The sequence below is a fragment of the Erpetoichthys calabaricus genome, chromosome 5, assembly GCF_900747795.2.
Source record: "Erpetoichthys calabaricus chromosome 5, fErpCal1.3, whole genome shotgun sequence".
Classification (NCBI taxonomy): Eukaryota; Metazoa; Chordata; class Cladistia; order Polypteriformes; family Polypteridae; genus Erpetoichthys; species Erpetoichthys calabaricus.
Window position 1 is genome coordinate 189,056,815 of NC_041398.2, and position 21,713 is coordinate 189,078,527.

Genomic DNA, 21,713 nt, shown 5'->3' on the forward strand with positions numbered 1-21,713 from the left:
AATCTAGTTAAATTTCAATAATGTTGTGGGGCTGCTTTGCTGCCCCTGGTGCTGGGGGCTTTGAAAGGTTAAGGGAATTGTAAAATTTAATATATTTCGTATGAAATGTACTTACTAGCATCAGAAAATTAGGCATGAACTAAAGATCATGCGTTTTCTACTAGCAGGGCAATGACCCAAAACACAAATCCAAAAGCAGAAATGAAAAGATTAACAATGAAAAAAAGCAACTGTGTTAAACAGGCCAGCAATGAGTTCAGAGTTCAATCCAATTAAAAACCTCTGGAAAGAGCTGATGTTGGTTGGTTATGTTAGTAACCAATATTAATTGGAGCTGTTATTGGTAAAAGGAATTCAAGAGGTCAAGAGCTAGAACAAATTGCAATTGAAGATCAGGGGAAACTACTTATTAGAAGAAATATTCAAGAAGCTTATAGATACATTAATGTGAGCCAACATTTGGAGGTCATCATTGCCAAAGATTATACATCTAAGTATTCAGGAAGCATGCCCTTTAACACAGTGCAGGTCATGTTTTCAATTTTCTTCTGTAATTCAAACTGAATAGACATGTTTTTGTTGTATAACTTTGGGCATCCTATTAAAATGTTCTGATGATCAAACGTTGACACATTTACATTTATTTCTGAAGTTATTATACATGTAATAGCTAAAATGCAGTGGAAGCTGATCAAAAACAATTATTACTACATTTATTAGAACATACATTTATTTACTATCAGTTATTACACATTATTAGAAAGAACCATTTTAACTCTTGCTTGCTTACTTTAGAATCACGGAAACCACAGCAAGTATGTAAAACCTTGCTCTGTTTGACTTTTTAATAACAATGTTCACAATAACATATGGTGAGATAGTTAATGGTAAGCATATGTACATAAGAAACAAAATCAAAAAGGTCAAACTGCTCAAAAAGGTACACAACCAACCAAGCTAGGATATAAAGTATAATAAATAACTTCTCTATGTATTCCATAATGACCAGAAGTTAACCAGTTTTTATTTTTTAAACCAGAAGTTTTTTTTTCCATATCTTGCTAGAGGGCCATTGACTGAAATCAGACATTTTGGCTTAAACGCAAAGAATGTAGTTTACTGTAACAAGAGAATTCCGGCTGAGTTGTGTCGCTCACTAATTCTTTTGAAGTGATGTACTGTAGCTTGTAGAGCACGCTCACTAATTCTTTTGAAGTGATGTACTGTAGCTTGTAGAGCAGAGAAGTATTTCATTTAAAAATAAGGATTTGTTTTTTTTTTGTTTTTTTTTTTATATATAAACATTTCGATCAATGTCAGGATTTTCAGATTCACAAAATAAGCTTCAGGAGTAAATGGTCAGTTATCCATAGAAACATATTCTCATCAAGAGGCTTCTGTAGGTGTGGATAAAAATGACAACAATAAATTTACTTACTATATTATGTATAATATGTTCATATTTCCTGCCACAGTTATGGACAGAGAACTACTAAAAGACACTCTCAAGTTGGTTTACAGTGTCATTATTGTTACATGTACATATTACAGGGAAAATTCTTAATTGCATGTGCCAATCAATATTCAACATGGCACATATGCCTATTTTATGGCCATGTCACAATGTTAGAGATACAACAATCAACTACATAGTCAGGCTATTTAAGTTTATATATTTTTACTTACCAACTAAACTATATCTTTCATTATTTTGGTTTATGAAGCCATGAAAAATACAATTTACTGTCAAAATATTGCACATCCCCCTTTTAAAATGTATGAATTATGAATGCATTAATTAATGTCTATAAAATGGGAAGTGTTTTAAAGTGTCATGCAAACTGCACAAATTAAAACCGGCAATATGTGAATTTTAATAGATAGATAGATAATATACTATACATGTAGGACTGTCATCATTTTGATCAGCCCCCTCCTCTTATATTAAACATGCCTGTGCAATGGTTCATTGTGTTCTTCTTGAACACAAGTTAAAACCTTGAAACACAAAAAAGAGAATACAAGAATCATTTAAATAAATGAAGCATTACAGTAATTCCACACATAATAATGGCAATGTTTTTGTGACTGACTGACTTGAGCGTCAACTGAAAAACCCCTTTTCTGAACTGCAGTAAACTTATCAAAATGAAAAAAATATACCTGCAGAGATCTGCTGCAAAAATGTAGAGCAATTCATCCTTTGATATGAGTGGGTGAAAAGTACTTCCATCAGTGCCATTGATCATATTGCTCTCATTTGAGCTCCACCATTTCAGGGAGCTAAAAAAATAAAAAAGGAGAAACAAAACACTATTACCTTTCACAGGCCAAAATACTCTCTTAAAGCATTTTTGTAAACAAACAAAAATAAATTAATTTTCATTTATACAAACTACAAATGGTAAAGTTCAGAAGAACAAAGCCAAATGAAACTTGGTAGTTACATGTTGCTTTTATATTATTTCCATAAATATGAATATCTTACGTGGAATATTAATATTATTCTGTGATAGAAAGCTGCTCACATAAAACACGTTACTATAAGATCTCACTCTGTTAAGCTCTTATTTGGTTATGCAAAACTGTACATGGTTTTAATACAGTGACAACTAGAAACATGAAAATACCTATTCCATCTCCAGCATCTGAATGACTGAATGCATGTACAATTCACAGACAACAATACAACAACTACACTTCAAAAACTAGGCAATGTGGATGCGTCTATAGAGGCTGTACAATAACTCTACTGTTATTTCACAGGCTAGATCTTTGCAGAATATTTACTGTATACTAATATACCAATTTTATTAGGGATGGACACTATACTCATAGAACATCATCGTAATTATTTTAATGCGCTGCTTTGATATTATTCCTTATAATATTCCTATTGAGAATATTTTCAAAATTATACGGTAGAATGTGGTATCTTAAAAAAAAAAACAAGTTTTGAGAGTGTATTAAAAAGCAGGTGTCATGATTTCATTATGCAAGTCAAATTTGTTAATGTACATGTATCATGTAAATAAAACAAAATTTGTGGAAAAACACATGAACAACTTAAGTAGTTTCATGTCACAGAATTAGTTATTTCGTAGCTGTTCCGAAGATGATTTAATAAAATGTCCTAGTAGTTCCTTCCCCACCCATACTGAATGAACAATGGAGGGTCATATCCACAACCACTCACAATGAAGCACTTTAGTGTTGCTAATCACACAATACACTATTATTGAGCCAAATCGCCACTTTAAAATTACATTTTTTGCAGATTTCGTGAATCAGTCTTGGCAATATGTATATATTCTCTCAGTTTTCCCTCGGTTTGGCACTTTTTTCAGGAATAAAAAAATAAACCAGCATTGTCAGTGAAATAACTGCCTACATTTTGAAACATATAAGACCAAGCTAGCTGAAAGTAAAGTACAATCTTACCTGAACAAAAAAAAAGTTAACAAGGCAACAAAGCAAAATAGTAAAGAAAAGCACTAAAGATCATTTCTTTTGTAATTGAAAAATATACATAAATGCATAATTACAGTACTCTATAAGTGCTACTTTATATTATAATACTTTCAAATCTGCTTAATTAAATTTGGAGTTGTAGGGTGGTGGAATATACAGTATCTAGACAGCATTAGAGCCAACCTTCATAAGCACAAGGGGCAAATTTAGAATTGCCAGTTAAAGCAACATTAATTTTCTTGGGATATGAGAGGAAAAAATGTTGTACTGGGGGAAACAAATAACATGCAGAGAAGAAAAGACTTGGCAGCATTGGATTTGAACCCAGGACACCAAATCTGTAAAGCAGCACCATTAACAGTTGTACTCTGTATTGTAAGGTAAATAGTGTACTACATACAGGTTTGGGAGAAAACTAAAATGGGCAGTAAAAAGTTGATATTTTAAAAAATGTTTCTTCCCAGTAAGCCTCCCCAACAGGAAGTATTCATATCATCAAACTCTGTTAGAAAGCACAATTTCAAGATAATAGCCTTACCTTTGCCCATTCCAAGTAAAGATTTTTCCAAAATCTTTGTAATCATCTTCTCCTGTTTTGAAAACAAAGTCCCCATCACTGGTCCCATTTTTCTTAAAAAAAAAAAAAAATTATTGGACACTCTTGATTTATGTGTAGTTGGAAAGTCTTAAAGCATGCTGAATACTTAAAGAAACATTAGAATGAGAGTTGTTTGCCTGCTCCAAACACAAGTATATAAACTTAAGAGGTCACTATTCATAACACATTCAAATAAATAACTCCACAAATACAAAACTAAAATCTTAGTAGGATTTACATTATACAGCAACTAAAACAATTTTTTTAAAAAGATGTTGCATATGTTTATTGAAGAGAAATCATGGGGTGTCTTTTGTGAGTAAATTTATCACAGGAGAAGACTTATAATGCTTGCATTCAAATTTACTACTTGAAATGAAGTCAGCAATCAAAACAATACCTCCCCCATGTGGGTACTACTATTTCATGCTGCATTACACAACTGTAGGTTGGTCATTACAATAGCAAAAAGTATAATAACTCAACAGATACAAATATGTTTTGATTTTTTCATTACAATAGACAAGCATATTCTTACCTTCTTTTACACTTTTTCTGGTGTATAAAATAAGTTCACCTCAAAATCAAATTCAAAATTATGTAAAGGATTAGCTTCTCAAAAAATCTGATCATATTCATTTTAATATGAGAAACACAGTTAGGTCAACAGCCAATGGCACAATTAAAATTTTGTTTCTAATAGGAATTAGGCAGGCAAAAAGGCCCATCAGTGTTTCAGGTAAGGAGGATAAAAGAACATGTGCTACAACATGTTATCAATGGCTAGGGTAGATGCTATTAATTTCTACCATAGGATGAAGTATTTAATATACAGTATAACTAAATCTGGCTTATTAACGTATAGTCTGTTTATAAAGCAATACTTCAGTACCACACTGATACAAAAATTCCAAATACATGAAAAAACTAGCTTTTTTTTTTTTTTTTTACAGTATTGGTAAGTACCAAGTGAAAGTCAGTACTGCATTCATGTGTGACTCAAGTACACCAATTACTTCAAAAGGCACAATAATAAGAACTTTAAAACTATGTGTGAAAATGGATCACAGAGGTAATGATACAGCACTGCAATCAACACATGTCAAAAATAACAACAGCAGAGGAAATGTCTGGAAATGTTTTGTATTTGAGGCAGAAGCATGCAATTGTACTTGTTACACACACACAAACTTTAGTTATTACCACTTTTATCAAATTATGGAATTAGGAAATAGATTTGTGTGTGCTTTGAGAGCACAATGATGTGACTGAATAGATGGTGATTTGTAATAATATAACTTGAAGTGTCACAAAGGAGATGAATCGATGGCAAGATTAATAATTTTAAAGCCGTGTCTGCCACTGTCCAAGTCTGTCAGTCTATCCAAGCATCCATTCATTTTCTTACCAGGGTATACAGTTCAGGGTAACATAGAAAACCTTACACACAGTTACATATAGATGACTGTGAACAATGACAGAGCTAAGAATTATAATAATAGTTATTTTTTGGTTTAGAGCTAACAGAAGTTGTAGGAAGTAAAATCAGTGGCAGGTTTCAACACAAAGTGCCTATTTGGCTTTTACACACTGTCAGTTAAAATTAGCTACTCCATTTGTTAATACCAAAATAAAATTGAGTGTTTCAATGCATCGAAGAAATGATCACATCTCAATATTAACATGACATGTACTGTGTTAACAGAAAAAAAGTTGCAACTGAAACTTCATATTGTTTAAAAAGATATTTCTGCCCCCACCATTTGTATTCACGTGTATCCCTTGTTTTCTATGTTGTATTTATCAATGTCAAAATAATCTGGTGCTTCAAACTTTAAAAAAAAAACAATTTTTTTTTTTAATACTTAACCTTAAAAATTAAGCATTAAAATCAACTTGTTAATTTGAGTAAATTTTTATTCCAGCCAGTACCTGGAACTTCTAATATACTGTACGTTACCCTAAAAAAATAAATAAAAATAATAAATGAATCTTATATTAAAGGCAAAAAAAGACAGACATTCATACCAAATGTCAATTTTAAAAATCACAAATATGTTTAAAAGCTAATTTCAAGTTAATGCAGTTTGAACTAAAAGCAAGAAACAGCAGACATACCTTATACATAAGACCAAAATACTCATCAACGTCTGGTTTCACATAATGAAGTTTAGAAAGAAGTGGATCTTTGAACCCCCATAAAAGTTCATGGACTGTGTGTGTTGCAAAAACCTCCACTCCATACATATTCATCACGAAAAAAATCACAAGGCTTGTGAATGAGGATTTTGTTAACTCCATGACAGTCTAAAAGAAAAAACAATGAAAGACATGCAAAAATTAAAATGATGTTCCAGAAAACAAATATATAACCAATGCTTTAAATGAAGGGAGATGCATAACTGAATTCCTTCCCCAAGTGGAAATGTGTGCTAGACATACGTAGATTACTGCAAATTTTAATATTTTGTCCTTCCTTTCCTCTTTTGTACTGGATTAACTTGAATGTAATATGACAGATATGGGATTTGTGAGAAAAAAACAGCATTACATTTCTGGAAATCAGACAAAAAAGAACAAAAAATAACAATACATTTCTGAAACATGAGATATGAACAAGCTATGAAAGCATTTATTTTTTATAATGTTTACCTTATGATGGTGTGAGTTGGGTGCATGCATGCATGCATGTTTTTCTTTCTCTTACAATAAATGTTAAAATGCTCCAAGATATGTAACAATGTCTGCTGGAAAGTATGTGTCCAAAATGATCTTTAGCGATTTATAGATATCTTTTACCATATCACTCAGAGTTGTGTTTGTCATTTTTCATTAACAAATGACAAATCAGATGAGGCATAAAACAAGCCCTTAAATGAGCATATATTACTACCAACTGCTGCCCCGTCATTAATTATTTTCTTTTTTTTTTCCCTTTTTAAATCAAGACGTGATCAAGACCACAGGAGTCATGAATGTATAAAGCAAAACATTAAAAATGAAACTGTAGTAATAAAACCAATTTAAACTGTAACTAAACTATACATTTAAAGTATTTGGGAAATATGAAAATAACAAAGTTAAGCACCAAATATCATCACTGAAAACTTAACAATGAAATACTGTATGTAGACATTGACTGAAACTGCACTTCTATTTTAGATTATGGTTTAAAACAAATTAAGTTTTTGGGTCATTTCATTTAGACAAAATGATAGGTGAAAATTTTGCTTCTTCATTAAAAATTACAGGAATTTTGCGCACAAATTCAAAACACTTTTACAGAGAAAGACTGAAAATTTTGTGCTATTTGACTTAACTGTATTCCCGGCTTCATGGCCTAATTCCACTTTTTTTGTGTGGTGCAGCTAGTGTTTTAGCACAGGGGTAGGCAACGTCGGTCCTGGAGTGCCACAGTATGTGCAGGTTTTTGTTCCAACCCAGTTCCTTAACGAGATCTCAATTATTGCTGATGAAGCACATATTGCTTAAGTGACATTTTAATGCTTCATTTTAGTGGTCTCGCTTGTTAAGGTTCTCCAACCTTAATTGCTTATTTCAATCTTAAACTGCTGCATTCAGTGTTTTAATTGCTCCTTATTAGCAATAAGATGTAAAAGACAAAGCAGCCAGCAGTTCTCCAGCTAGCTTTTTTCCAATTACATCTGTGTGTGTTCATCATGCACGGTTTGATTTAATAAAACACTTAATAGAAAAATGTGACAGACTGAAAATGATCTGTTTTAGGCTTCAAATCATTTGGATGATATCCTTGGAAAGGAAAAAAATCTACAATATAAAAGCCTTACATTGCACAGACTAACAAGCCATAAAATTAAATAAGGTCTGAGATTGGCAATGATTGGTTTCTAATTAAGCAATTGGGTTGAATGAAAACCTGTCGCCACTGCGGCTCACCAGGACCGACATTGCCTACCCCTGTTTTACATCTTATTGCTAATAAGGAGCAATTAAAACACTGAATGCAGCAGTTTAGGATTGAAATAAGCAATTAAGGTTGGAGAACCTTAACAAGCGAGACCACTAAAACGAAGCATTAAAATGTCACTTAAGCAATATGTGCTTCATCAGCAATAATTGAGTTCTCGTTAAGGAACTGGGTTGGAACAAAAACCTGCACATACTGTGGCACTCCAGGACCGACGTTGCCTACCCCTGTTTTAGCAGGTAAATTACCTATCTGTACTTCTTTCATTTTGGTTTTATAAAGTACTGTACAGTAACCTGACAAATGACACATGGCAGATCTACTGAGCAGGACGCTGCAGTACTGTGGATAGAACTTTGAGTACTGAGAAAAGCGCTATATAAATGTAATGAATTATTATTATTATAATACAGAAATAGGAGAACAATTTACCAACATCTGCGGTGGGTTGGCACCCTGCCCGGGATTGTTTCCTGCCTTGTGCCCTGTGTTGGCTGGGATTGGCTCCAGCAGACCCCCGTGACCCTGTGTTCGGATTCAGCGGGTTAGAAAATGGATGGATGGATGGATTTACCAACATTGACCAAAACATTTTGAAAAACTACATTCTAAAATTTAGGCTCTTAGGGAGATACAACTTACTGAGGAATATGAAAATGCCTACCAACTTAAAATCGCATATTTATCTGCAGTTGATCTGAGCTAGCATGGTTAACACACTTTGAAACTGCACTTAAGTAATTCTGTAGTATTTAGTAATTCCCGTCTTTTAAACTGAATACTTTTGTAGAGATTCAATTAATTATGTTACCAGACATTCCTGAAATCTATGAACAATTTTATACATTTAGAGAATATATACTTATACACTTGAAGGTCTAAATATTATTAATGAAAGACTATAAGTGAGAAGCAAAATGCTTCTAGTAAACTGAAGGGGAGTGCATTTCACTGATGAATGAGAATTAGAAATTGTGTACTTCTTTATTTCAGTCTTACAAATTCTGATGTTGTTCTATACAAAACCTGTGTATAATACGATGAAAGATCATAACTTTATCTATTTATACTACTGTGAATTGGGTAGGAACATGGAAACAGTTTTTATTATTGGTAGTTACTAGTGATAAGCAAATCCCTCCATGGGCCCCAAGTTTGCTTCACAGTGAGTTCAGTAAAATTTTCAGAAATGTTTGGGAGCATTATGAAACTCTGCAAAATGCATTGAAGTCAAAGGGGAGGGGGAAATTATCTAGTTTTGAGAAAATTATAGTGGTCTTTTAAGTGTCCCTGATAGCTAGGGGTGTGTCTGACAACTATGCTGGACCAATTATAGTGGCAAAAAACGCAAGTTTAATTGTGCAGCAGCAGTGTTAGCCACTGCACCACCATGCTTCAAACAACAAAAGGCATAAACAAAATGATAATCACAAGCAAAATACAACAAATGGCCACACACTAGCCAAAAAATAAAAAGAAAATTTGCACAGTTCACAGTAGCCAGTGTGTTGCTCTATACTGCAGTCTCCTGGGCAAGCAGCCTGTGCTCAAAAGAAGCACAATGCCTGAACAAACTTATCAGGAAAGTCTGCCCCGTCACAGGATGAACGCTGAACAAACTGGAAGCTATTGTAAAAAAGAGGATGGTGGCATAATTGGATGCTATCATGAAAAATCCCCCATCCTCTCCAGGAGGCTCTCTCTTGGCCACAGGCTCATTCCACTGCGGTGTGCTAAGAAATGCATCTTAAGTTTTTTTTCTGCCCACTGCTATCAGGCAATATAATACTTCCTAATGACTGACATACTCTAAGTTCACTTTGAAATATCTGCACAATATATATTTATTTTTGATTGATTGATTGACTGGCTATATTATTTGTCCTGTGAGTATGTATGTTATTTGTCCTGTTTTTAATGTTTCTGTTGCATCTAAATTTTCCCTTTGAAGTTTATTTAATCTTCTTTTTCTTTTGGCTGCTCCTGTTAGGGGTTGCCACAGCAAATCATCTAATAAAGTTTATCTAATCTAATCCAATCTAAAGATGAGTCTGTGTTTAAATTGAATGGGGGGGGGGTGGAGAGATTATTTTGGCTTTTACAATGTTATAACAAAGAAAGAACTTTATATAAAACATAGTTTACAAGCAATGCCATTGACAATATAAAAAAAAAATCTGAGAAGTAACTATTTTGCATTATCTCTTGTGATCTATTTTACACCTATTCTTAGAATTTTGCTCAGAAAGAAAAACTGGCAAAAGTCACATAGGACTAGTATTGATCAGAGAATTTAACCAAATCGTTATTCGCAGTGAATTGCTGCATTCACATTTACCCTTGTTTGCCAAATTATTTACTGATAATTTGGCCGTTTAGGAGAACTTTTTTTCCCCAGCACCCTATAATGCTTTGCAAGGCCATCGCAAAATCCCCTTGAGGTATAACAGCCAAAACTGGATGAGACCACACCCCAGGCATATACTGTAATACTGATCATTTGCATTACAGACTCTGTGGGACTTAGTAGAACAGATAAGTAAATAATGCAGGTCATCAAAATTTTATTTTCATGAAACATGTACAGCATAAATAATGAGTCTCTGCTTGTCGCCAAATGTACAGGTCGATCTTAGAGTTCCACATCAACATAAGAGATGGAAGCGTGTGCCCTGTGTGCGCCTAATTAGCCATGTGGTGATAAAAAACAAACCTTGAAGGAGTCTGATGCGTTTAAAACCACATAAGACTCTATGAAATAAAAATAATAACAAAAGATTTACTACTATTTACAAGATGTTTCTATCTTTTTGATAGAAGAAAAAGTAAAAAAAAAGCATCAACACAGAAAGTTTCAGAGGGACTTCAAAAAAAAGAGCGAGCCAATGGCTTCAATCACGACATTCCAATTTGAATATTCCTTGTTTAGAAGACTTATTTTTTCTGACTTTTGCCATTTCTGATTCGTTTTGACGAAATGTATGACTGTGCATCTCTGACTGCGTTCTTTCTTCTTTGGTCTAACAGAGGCTCTGTGGTGCGGAGGTTGGCACTGTTGCTGCACAGCTCAGTTCACCTTTTTGGCTGCAATAATCAGTCCAGTACAGCTGGCAGACATTTCCCTAGTCCGCAGGAACACTTTAAAGAAGACTGCACCATTATGCTTCAGGCAAATCTAGTTAAGTTAGTTCTTCCTCATTGACTTTAATGCATGTCACCTAATTCAGCGATATATGCGAACACTTCTGTGATTTCTCCAAACTCGAGGTGAAGTGAACATCGTGGAGGTCGCTCATCACTATTTATGACTGGTCAGACATATTACACAGATAACAATGCTAGACCAAGGTCCACTACCAAACCCACTTAATACAATTCAAGGTCTTTGGAAGTGGAAGCCAGAGCCTATCCTGGCAATATCAGGCACAAAGCAAGACTTGTGTTTTGTGGTGGATGGTAGGGGTCCTTACCTGGTTGGGATGCCTCATTACTGGAAGGACCAGGGGAAGATAGCTTCTCCAGGACATTACCTTCCCCCGGAACAATAGATGGCAGTCCCCTTGGTTTGCAACAGTGCCACGGGTCTGGAGCATGGAAACTCAACCCTCCTGTGGCCCATAGCCTCCACCAGGGGGCGATTGGAGATTTGCAGAGCGTTTGGCTACAGAACTTCCGCCACACCCAGAAGTGCTGTCAGAAGAAGGTCCTCAAGCATCAGGAGCACTTCTGGGTGCCCTATAAAAGGAGCCAGCTGCCACTACTCCGGGAGCCAGAGTTAGTGAACGAAACTTGCCAGGAGGAGTGGAGGTGTACAGAAGAGAAGACAAGACAGAGGCATAGAAAAGAAGACATGAAGTGTGCTTTGTGTATTGTATTTGTGCTGGGAACTGCTCTGTGAAGGTAGGAAATGAGGGAAAGCATTTCCCACGTGGAAAAGTAAAAAAGGTGTGTGCTGAACTTGTGTCTGCTATGTCTGTGTTGGAGTTTGGGTTGCAGAAGTGCCCTCTAGTGGCCACAGTTTCTTAATATAAAATGAGGCATAGCCCTCAAAGAGTTAAGTGTTTCATCACATGAACAGGTGGATGTACTGTTTTACTGTACAGTGGACCCTTGACTTACGAACTCAATTCGTTCGCGAGGGCTGGTTGTAACTCAAGTTGGTTGTAAGTCAAGACTATTTTTCCCATAAGAAATAATGGAAATACCCATAATGTGTTCCGAACCGCCTACAGCAACACTTACTTAACCTTTTCATAATAAAAAAGGGTTGTATAATGTGCATAATTTACCAAAACACCAATAATTTTTCTAATGTACTAACCAAAAAGTTATAAAAAGTGCCTAGCCTACCAGAAACAACAATTTCATACTGTACACACCATTTAATTTGACATCTTTGGGCTGCAGGAAGGGAGGAGGAGGAGAATGAAATGGAAGGTGGTTATTGTTTGGAAGGAACCTCCTTATACAAATCTTTTCTTTGTAAAATTGTCGAGATGGTGGATTTCGACATGCTGTACATATTAGCAAGATCGGTCACACAAACAACACGCTCATATTTCCGCACAATTTCCTTCTTTGTTTCGATTGTGATCACTTTCTTTACCTTCATTACCTTCTCTTCCTTCCTTAGCAATTATCGAAAAAAATTATATAAATCACTGCACTGACAGAAATTACGTCCACAAACACATGTATCTGGGCTCCGACTGACACTTACAAACGCTCTCAGCTGTTTGTTTACAATCGCGCAAGCGGATACATGTGACCGCATTCAGGTCGTAACGCAAGATGTTGGTCGTAAATCAAAACAAAAATTTTGGTTGTAAATCAAGTTGTTCGCATGTCAGGCCGGTTGTATATCAAGGGTCGACTGTATTATGTATTAACGATCACTGAGTGGTTCAAAATAATTATTATTTGACAAATACTTTATCCAAAGAGTTTTACCAAACAATACAACACAAACAGAAAGAGAATATTAAAGTACATCACAAGACTTCACAAGGTTAGACGACAACTATCAGCATAACAAAATAAACTGTCACATTCATCCAGAAATCATGGTCACATAATACCTTCATGAAAGAGAGCATAAAATATAATGCTTTGCTGCAATTTTTAATAAATACTGGAAATATCTAAACAAAACTCCAAGTTCAAATGAAAGAAGGTATTTAAAAAATAGTCAGGACTAAAGAGGACCATAAGATTATTGTGGGTGGGTAACTACCATGGACACATTTATCAGTAGTGAGAATTAAACAGTGCTCACTGTGGCATAAAAGTAATTAAATTATTCTGAAAATAGCACATTAGTAGTCTCATTGCTAGAATTATGTGCCGATATAGATATGACCCCCAGAATTTTAACCTACATTTGACTATATTCAAATGGACAAATACAGTTATGATACAATAGGATCCAAGTAAAGTTCAAATGACAGCCCTAATTTATAGACAGTACACAGCACAAAAAAAGTTAATACTTAATAATTAAATAAGCAGTAATTAAAAAAGAACATGTTTGTTGCATCACTGCATATGTTGACTCACTGGATAATACATTATACCAAGCTATATTTGTTCATGTAACACTTCTTTGTCATCTAAAAAAGACTAAGTAATACGCAAAACGTTGTCCACAGAGTATTTTGCTTTGTGCATTTTCTTTGGCTTCTTATCAGATGTCAATGCCATTTTAGAAGTTGTTTGCTCTTCACTACTCATGCACACCTAGGGTATCGAGGTCAAATCAACGAAGCTAACTTTCCTTTTAGCTAAGAGAGTCTAATTAAAACGTAATGGTGAGTTTTGTCACAGTTTACAGCCGATTACCATCCTCTACCCCTGAATATCCAAAAAAGTCAACATCCGCCCTAAAAGAGTTAAATGCTACAGTCATGTCACCTGTTAATCTCTTTTTGCTTAAACTGAAAAGCTTCAGCTATTTTCAAGTCTTTCTTCATAACTTACCCCTTATAGTGCTGAAATCTGGCTAGTCACTGTTCTCTGGACTTATTATAGCACTGATATATTATTTCATAGCCTGGTGACCTCTGCACTTTATAGGCAGGCAGTGTAGTGTAATGATTAAAGCTTTGGACTTCAAACCCTGAGGTTGTGTGTTCAAATTCCACTACTGACTCTGTGACCCTGAGCAGGTCACTTGACCTACCTGTGCTACAACTGGAAAACCAAAAGTAATGTAACCAATTGTATCATAGACGTTGTAAGTCGTCTTGGAAAAAGGGCAAGTATTTTAAATTTGCTAACTAGTATACTGGTAGGATGTCATTCACATCGATTCTACTCCATCTTGCACTGAATATAAACCTAGGGAACAGGTTAAAAATTTATTTAACTGCATAACTTCCTGCCTTGCAACAAACAGAAACATAAGGCATTAAGTCTACACTATACAGTAGGTACAGCATTACCGGTAACACCTGTGGTGTACCTTTGGCATAGACTGATGCGCACCTCCTTCAAAAATGCAAGGACACAAACCCTATGACTCTGATTGGCCAGTTTGGCAACTACAGTGAGCTCCATAAGTATTTGGACAGTGGTACAAGTGTGAATTTCCCCTTGGGATTAATAAAAGTATCTATCTATCTATCTATCTACAATTTTCATAATTTTGGCTCTGTGTGCCACCACAATGGATTTAAAATAAATTAATCAAGATGTGATTGAAGTGATTGCAGTTTTAATTTAAGGCATTTAACAAAAACATCCATCCATCCACTTTGGCTTATCTGAGGTCGGGTCGCGGGGGCAGCAGCTTGAGCAGAGATGCCCAGACTTCCCTCTCCCCGGCCACTTCTAGCTCTTCCGGGAGAATCCCAAGGCGTTCCCAGGCCAGCCGAGTGACATAGTCCCTCCAGCGTGTCCTGGGTCTTCCCCGGGGCCTCCTCCCGGTTAGACGTGCCCGGAACACCTCACCAGGGAGGCGTCCAGGAGGCATCCTGATCAGATGCCCGAGCCACCTCATCTGACTCCTCTCGATGCAGAGGAGCAGCGGCTCTACTCTGAGCCCCTCCCGGATGACTGAGCTTCTCACCTTATCTTTAAGGGAAAGCCCAGACACCCTGCGGAGGAAACTCATTTCAGCCGCTTGTCTTTGCGATCTCGTTCTTTCGGTCACTACCCATAGCTCATGACCATAGGTGAGGGTAGAAACATAGATCGACTGGTAAATTGAGAGCTTTGCCTTGCGGCTCAGCTCCTTTTTCACCACGACAGACCGATGCAGAGCCCGCATTACTGCGGATGCCGCACCGATCCGCCTGCCGATCTCACGCTCCATTCTTCCCTCACTCGTGAACAAGACCCCGAGATACTTGAACTCCTCCACTTGGGGCAGGATCTCGCTACCAACCCTGAGAGGGCACTCCACCCTTTTCCGGCTGAGGACCATGGTCTCGGATTTGGTGGTGCTGATTCCCATCCCAGCCGCTTCACACTCGGCTGCGAACCGATCCAGACAGAGCTGAAGATCACGGCCTGATGAAGCAAACAGGACAACATCATCTGCAAAAAGCAGTGACCCAATCCTGAGTCACTGGGTCACAAAAACATTGTACGAGCCATTTAGAAAAGACAGCCATCTTTATACATGGTCCCCCCATTTTCAGGGGCTCAAAAGTATTTTGATAAACTAAATCATGACTAATATATGACTGCCTGAAGTCTGGAGCCCATGGCATTTTCCAAGTGCTGGGGTTCCACAGCACTGATGCTTTGCCAGGCCTTTACTGCAGCTGTCTTCAGGTACTGCTTTGTTTGTTGGACTTTCTGCCTTCAATTTTGTCTTCATCAAGTGAAACACAATCCCAATTGGGCTGAGGCCAGTAGACTGACTTGGTCATTGAAGAATATTCCACTTCTTTGCTTTGAAAAGCACTTGGTTTATGTCACATTATGTTTGGCTTAATGTTCATCTGTACTGTGAAGCGTCATCCTATCAGTTTCGTAACATTTGTCTGAATCCAAGCAGACAGTATAGCCCTGTACACTTCAGAAATCACCCTGAGACTTTTGTCAGTAGTCGTATCATCAATAAAACACCAGTGACGAGCGCCCATGTCATAACACTGCCTTCACCATGTTTCAGAAATGATGTGGAATGCTAAAGATCATGAGTTGTTGCTTCTCTTCTCCATACTCTTCTCTATCCATCATTCTGAAAAATATTGATCTTAATTTCATTTGTCCAAACAAAACTATTCCAAAACTGGACTTTTTTATATTTTATAATCTATCTTTCCTCTGCTATAGCATTAATAGGGCCCTCAGGAATCCATTTTATTTTTTCACAAATTCCGTTCTACTTTTTTTGATTTTCAGTTTTTACCGTTTTATTTTTCCTTGATTCTGATTTTTTTTTTTTTTACTTTAAGAAAGTAGTAACAGCTACAACAAAACAAACAATTATGAAATGGCACTTCACATTCCTTTTAATGAAACAGCACACTAGCACAACTGAACCTTATTTTGCAGTTCCATTCATCAGGTACTGTAGGAGCCCAGATCCTCCATGACGCTGTATGCTGAGACTGCAGTAGGACTGTGAGTGTCCTCCAGAATTGTAAGAGCTGTTACTAGTTTGATGAATCCTTCTGAGATGAAGGTTAACTTCACTTTTAGAAAAAAGAAAGAGTGACCCGCTTTTAAGGGCTCATTGCATCTGAGGAAAAGCCTGCTCTTCTGCCCAGGTTTGTAGGTGCTGAGTTTATAACTGAAGAGTCAAATGTGGATCTTGCATGCCTCGTCACAGCCAGGCAAAACATTTATTAAATCCTGAAACGTCATTGTTAATTCTTAAAAGGGAACCTGTTAACAACCAGTGCCTTTCACTAATAACATTTTTTTATGGGAAAGACCGTTAATAAATTGGTTAAATGATTCACAGTAAATATATCACGTACAACTAGAACTGCCTACATAAAAGAATTACCATACAGCCAAATGTTTACTCGCCTATCACTACGTTGAGAACTATGTGGTCTTGGCTATCTGTGGTTTCATCAACTACAACATATTTTCTTTCCGCAAATCTTTTAAGAACAGCGTCCATATGTTATTCAAAGACACGAGGCAAATGAGTCTGACGAAGACTGCTCTCATTTTTTGGCAGCGTGCCTCATTGTTTACGATGCTAAAGAAAGGACGCATCTTCTGTCATTTTTTAGAGCGGTATGTCTGACTCGCATGGACACAAACTGCCGTCTTGCATCGGATGATTTTGCTGTTTCCTTGGTTGTTACCTGAAGGGGAACACTTTTTGATCTTAATTTGTCCTTTTTGAGATGGGTTTTAGATTTGACATGGTCATTGCAAGTATCTTTGCATGTCCAGTCTATGCTATGCTGGCAAAACTCGCAGAAAAGTTGTTGTACAGATTTGATATTGTTGTGCCCTCAATTTTGCAGTTAAGCTTGTGTTTATTAGTTTTTTTGAGGTAGAGTATCTGATACTGCTTGCTTCAACATTTCTGTCTTGAGCAGCGAGCTAATTCACTTGCTTTTAACGAGAAAACATACAGGAAACATGGCACAAACAAACAGAGGCACAACTGTATTTCTATGAAGAATTGCATTCACTTCAAAAACAACAAACTAGAAAATAGTTTCGGAATGACAGAACTACAGATTATTCAATGGTTTAATTTATTGAGAAGTTTTGTAACAGTCACCCCTTTAGTCTCTAAATTCTGCACATTTCCGTTTTTAAATCTAAAATCCGTTTTTAAGCGTTAATTCCGTCTGTGTTTTCTGCATCATGGAAATCATAGGGCCCTACATTACCAATTGTTTGCACCTTGTGGTATACCCTCTGTATTTACTTTCATTAAGTCTCCTCTTGATTGCAGACTTTGGTAATGATAGGCCTACCTCACAGAGAGTGTTTTTGGTTTTGTTAAATGTCATGAATTGGTTTTTCTTCATCAAGGAAATAATTCTGCAATCATCCAGCACTGTTGTCTTCCACGGTTGTCCAGTCCTTCTGGTGTTGCTGAGCTCACCAGTGCCTTCGTTCTCATTAAAAATGTGCAGGATGGTTGATCTGACCACTCCTGATGCTTCCGCTGTCTCTCGGATGGGTTTGCTTTGTTTTGTTTTCTCTGCCCAATGATGGCCTGTTTTCACTTGCATGGATAGCTCTTTGGACCTCATTTTGAGAGTTAACAGTGACAGCTTTCAAATGCAAAGTCCACACTTGGAATCAAATCCAGAAATCCACTTGTACTCCGCGTTATGGTGCATGATACTGAAAATGCAAGCACAGAGCGGAGTACAGGCAAGATCGGAGAGAGAAAAAATAAGTTCAAATGACAACTCATCTTCAAATGGCATAGCGTTTTTTCAATCTTGGCTGTACTCCGCTCTGTCTGCATTTTCAGTATCATGCAGCATAACGTGGAGTACAGGCAAGATCTGGCATAGTGTTTTCAAATAATGACGTGCGGCACAGACTGAGTCGATCTCATTCAAGTAGTTACTGGAATATAAAATAAACACATTTGCAAAGGTATAACGAAACAAGTGTGCTTTTATTCAAGAATAAAGCTGAATAACAAAAAATTCAAGTGACAACAAGACACTAAGAAGACATGATTCACCAGCTTTAGTGTGTCTGGTTCTATCCCTTCAGCAATATCTTTTACAGGTAGCAAAACTTTACACCGGTGATTACAGATTGAAATCAAAGGCTTCTTCTTTTTGGATGCATACACCGTGAACATGGCGCTGTCAGATCTAAACACTAACGTGGCAAATTACTCACGTACTGAAGTGAATTTAGCTGCAGGAGAAAGTCCCATTTTACTTATGGTGCCAAGCAGAGTTGTGTTGTGGTGCAGAGCAGTCTATTAGCCAGCGAAAGTGCTGTGAAGAAACTATCTGTTGCTACGCTCCTGCCTTTGTCCAGTCTGATACTGGTCACGGGACATCGTATCATTGATTGCCGGTACAACAAAAATAGTTCTGAGCAGGCATCAGCCACAGCGCTGCTCTTGTGAAAAGAATGGAGATAAATGCCATCAGCTCAAAGATGGAGAGGCAAGTTCGTTGTGCCACGTGAACGACACTGAGAGAATAAAACTGAATAAAAAAAGGCAAGTTCATTGTACCACGTGAACGTTACTGAGAGAACAAAACGGAATAATAAAAAAACAAGCGCTAACTTTTACAAGTAGCCAAAATTTATACTGGGTGTTACACACTCATGTCATATGTATGTTTTTATTATATTTGTACAAATAATAATAATAACAGCTCACTACTCAAAACACGGAGCGCCTGGTCTCGAACCTGAGACCTCCGGGTTATAAGACAGCAGTTCTTACCTCTGCACCATTCAAGAATACATGTAAACTCCCTTACAATTAACATTTGAGCTCAAGTGTTTAACTCATTGACAGCCACATGTAAATCGAATGTTTTTTTTTTCTTTGGTTATATTCTTGAATGTGCATGTGCTTATTTGATATTTGGACTAAAGTCTTCACACATTATGCACTTCATGTCATTATTAGTATAACCTGGAAAAAGTTTCTGCTTAAGGTATGTGTTCAGTATTTCTTGCATTTCCTTCCATCCAACACTTATCTAGATCTTTGTAGACACAGAACACACATGAAATGCATGTATTCCAAATAACGATATACTGTATTATTTACCCTATACAACTCTATGCACATCACATGCAGATAAGAAGCCTTGGCTTGAGCTGGGAGAACTTTTTGTCTGTGAGCTAAGCTCCGTCAAGGCGGGGGATGAGACAGCAGGCTGCTTGCTGCTTGTGCTGATCGACATATTTACAAAACAAAAGATGCTGATGGAGATGTGCAAAGGGATTTAAGGCGGGCCGGGATTACGAGTTTTTTTGTAGGCTTCAGGAATTCTAATGTTATTTGTGTAATTGATCAATGAATAAGTTTTGGTCAAGTTACCAACATTAAGTAATGGTGGGCAGAACTATATTAGGTAATGATGGGAAGTATTAGAAGGAGGAGAGTATTTTGCACAGATTATAAGAAATGTAATATAAATTAATGCACTTCCTAGTTTAAGCACTTGCACTATGGTCATGTCTCATTGTTATATTGTAATAAAGATTTTTTTCTGCATCTCAATTTGAACTCTGAGTCTGTTTTCTTTATAAAGTACGAGCTGTTCTCCACGACACTGCCTGTATAGATAAAATATGGTAAAGTTTATCATCAAGGCAAGGAGAAAATTTTTTTTGGGCGGGAGGGGAGTCCAAGGACCCATTAATAAACCCTTCAGAACCCTTGAAATACTCAAAATCAAAATTGTATGTTGTCCTTGAAAACAAATTTGAAAAGCATGTCATGGTGTTCAAAATCACCCAGTGCCCGTTGACTAGCTTTGCAAGAAAATAAGCTAAAAACAAACTGATCCTGTTTTACCCATGATATGAAGTTCTTCTGCTCTTCAGCTACAGCAAGTGAATTAGCAGATGTGTGTGTGTCAGCAAAAGTGGTTTCTATGTTTGATGCTGGTTAGAAGTACAAGGTGGTGTGGCTTATACTTACAGACTGCATATTTGTGCATAACGCAGTTAGTCTGTTTAAGATTGTTAAATATTGAGACAGCTAATTGTATACTTCCCAATTCAGCTAACAATGTAGTACCAATAGGACTCCCCACATATCTCTGTTTAAAATAACACTAATTGCATTTTTTTGTTCACTGAATGTATATAATAAGTACTTGAGACAAATGCGATATAAAGTTAAAAATGTTCAAGGTTGTCATTTGGAACTGTAATTTGTTACTGCATTGAACTACTCACCACAGCAGGAATGTTAACTGTTGTCACTTGGTCAATCTCTGGGTCGCCAGCTGACATATCTGGTTGAAATACAAATGTCTTAGGGCTCAGTGCAGCCACTTTAGTTCCATTTTCTAAGAAGGTGACATTTACTCTGGGTCTATATTCCCTAGAAGAAAACAGGAAAATTGGCTCAAATGCACAAAATCCCTGCTACATAAACATACTTAAGAAGGTACATCCTGAAGAAAAAGAATATCCAAGACAAACAAATGTATAGCAGAGATACACTGTACAAAGCATCATATTTAGAAAAAAGTAAAAAAAAAAAAATTATGTACTAACTTACACAATTAGAAATTAAATTTTTTTTGTTGGCATGATTAAAAGATGCTAGAGAAGAAAAAAATGTTTTCAATGACTAACATCAATAAAGTAAACATATCACTGGCACTTAAACTTAAAAGAAACTTTCCAGTTTGTATAAAAAGGCATACTAACAAAAAAACTAATATAGTAGCATAACCACTGCCCAACATCTGTTTTGCACAAGTCTATTTAACTTCCTTTTCAATATTAAATCTGTCTTGTAAAAATCCTTTTCATGGCATGGTGAAAGTGCACATCATGCCCGAGGGATTCTTAGAGCTATATTGTTGAGAGTTTACTTTTGGTAGAGATACTTTTTAAAACCTGGTCTAAGAGAAAGGGTCTGACAAATAATGATCCACAGTATGATCAATCAAACCTGCTGTGGAATGGAGCTAGATAGACCCAGTCTTTTAGGTGGGCCTGGTAGCCAGAAGACCTATGTAGTCCAGTGGATCTGAGTAAAATAAGCTGAGCAGAGATACCATATGGCCTCACTTTTAATAGGTAAAGAGGTTAGAG

General features: G+C 36.5%; 1 protein-coding gene across 2 annotated transcripts in view; it reads right to left on the bottom strand.

The window, feature by feature from the left end:
- scarb2a (scavenger receptor class B, member 2a) overlaps positions 1-21,713 on the bottom strand; it is an 86,295-nt gene that overhangs the window by 22,515 nt on the left and 42,067 nt on the right. For both annotated transcript variants that reach the window (XM_028802313.2, XM_051927789.1), the window contains exons 3-6: positions 20,844-20,991; positions 6,188-6,376; positions 4,010-4,101; positions 2,164-2,283 (exon numbers count right to left, since the gene is read on the bottom strand). In XM_028802313.2, coding sequence (XP_028658146.1) covers positions 2,164-2,283; positions 4,010-4,101; positions 6,188-6,376; positions 20,844-20,991 — 549 coding nt within the window. The remainder of the gene's footprint in view (positions 1-2,163; positions 2,284-4,009; positions 4,102-6,187; positions 6,377-20,843; positions 20,992-21,713) is intronic.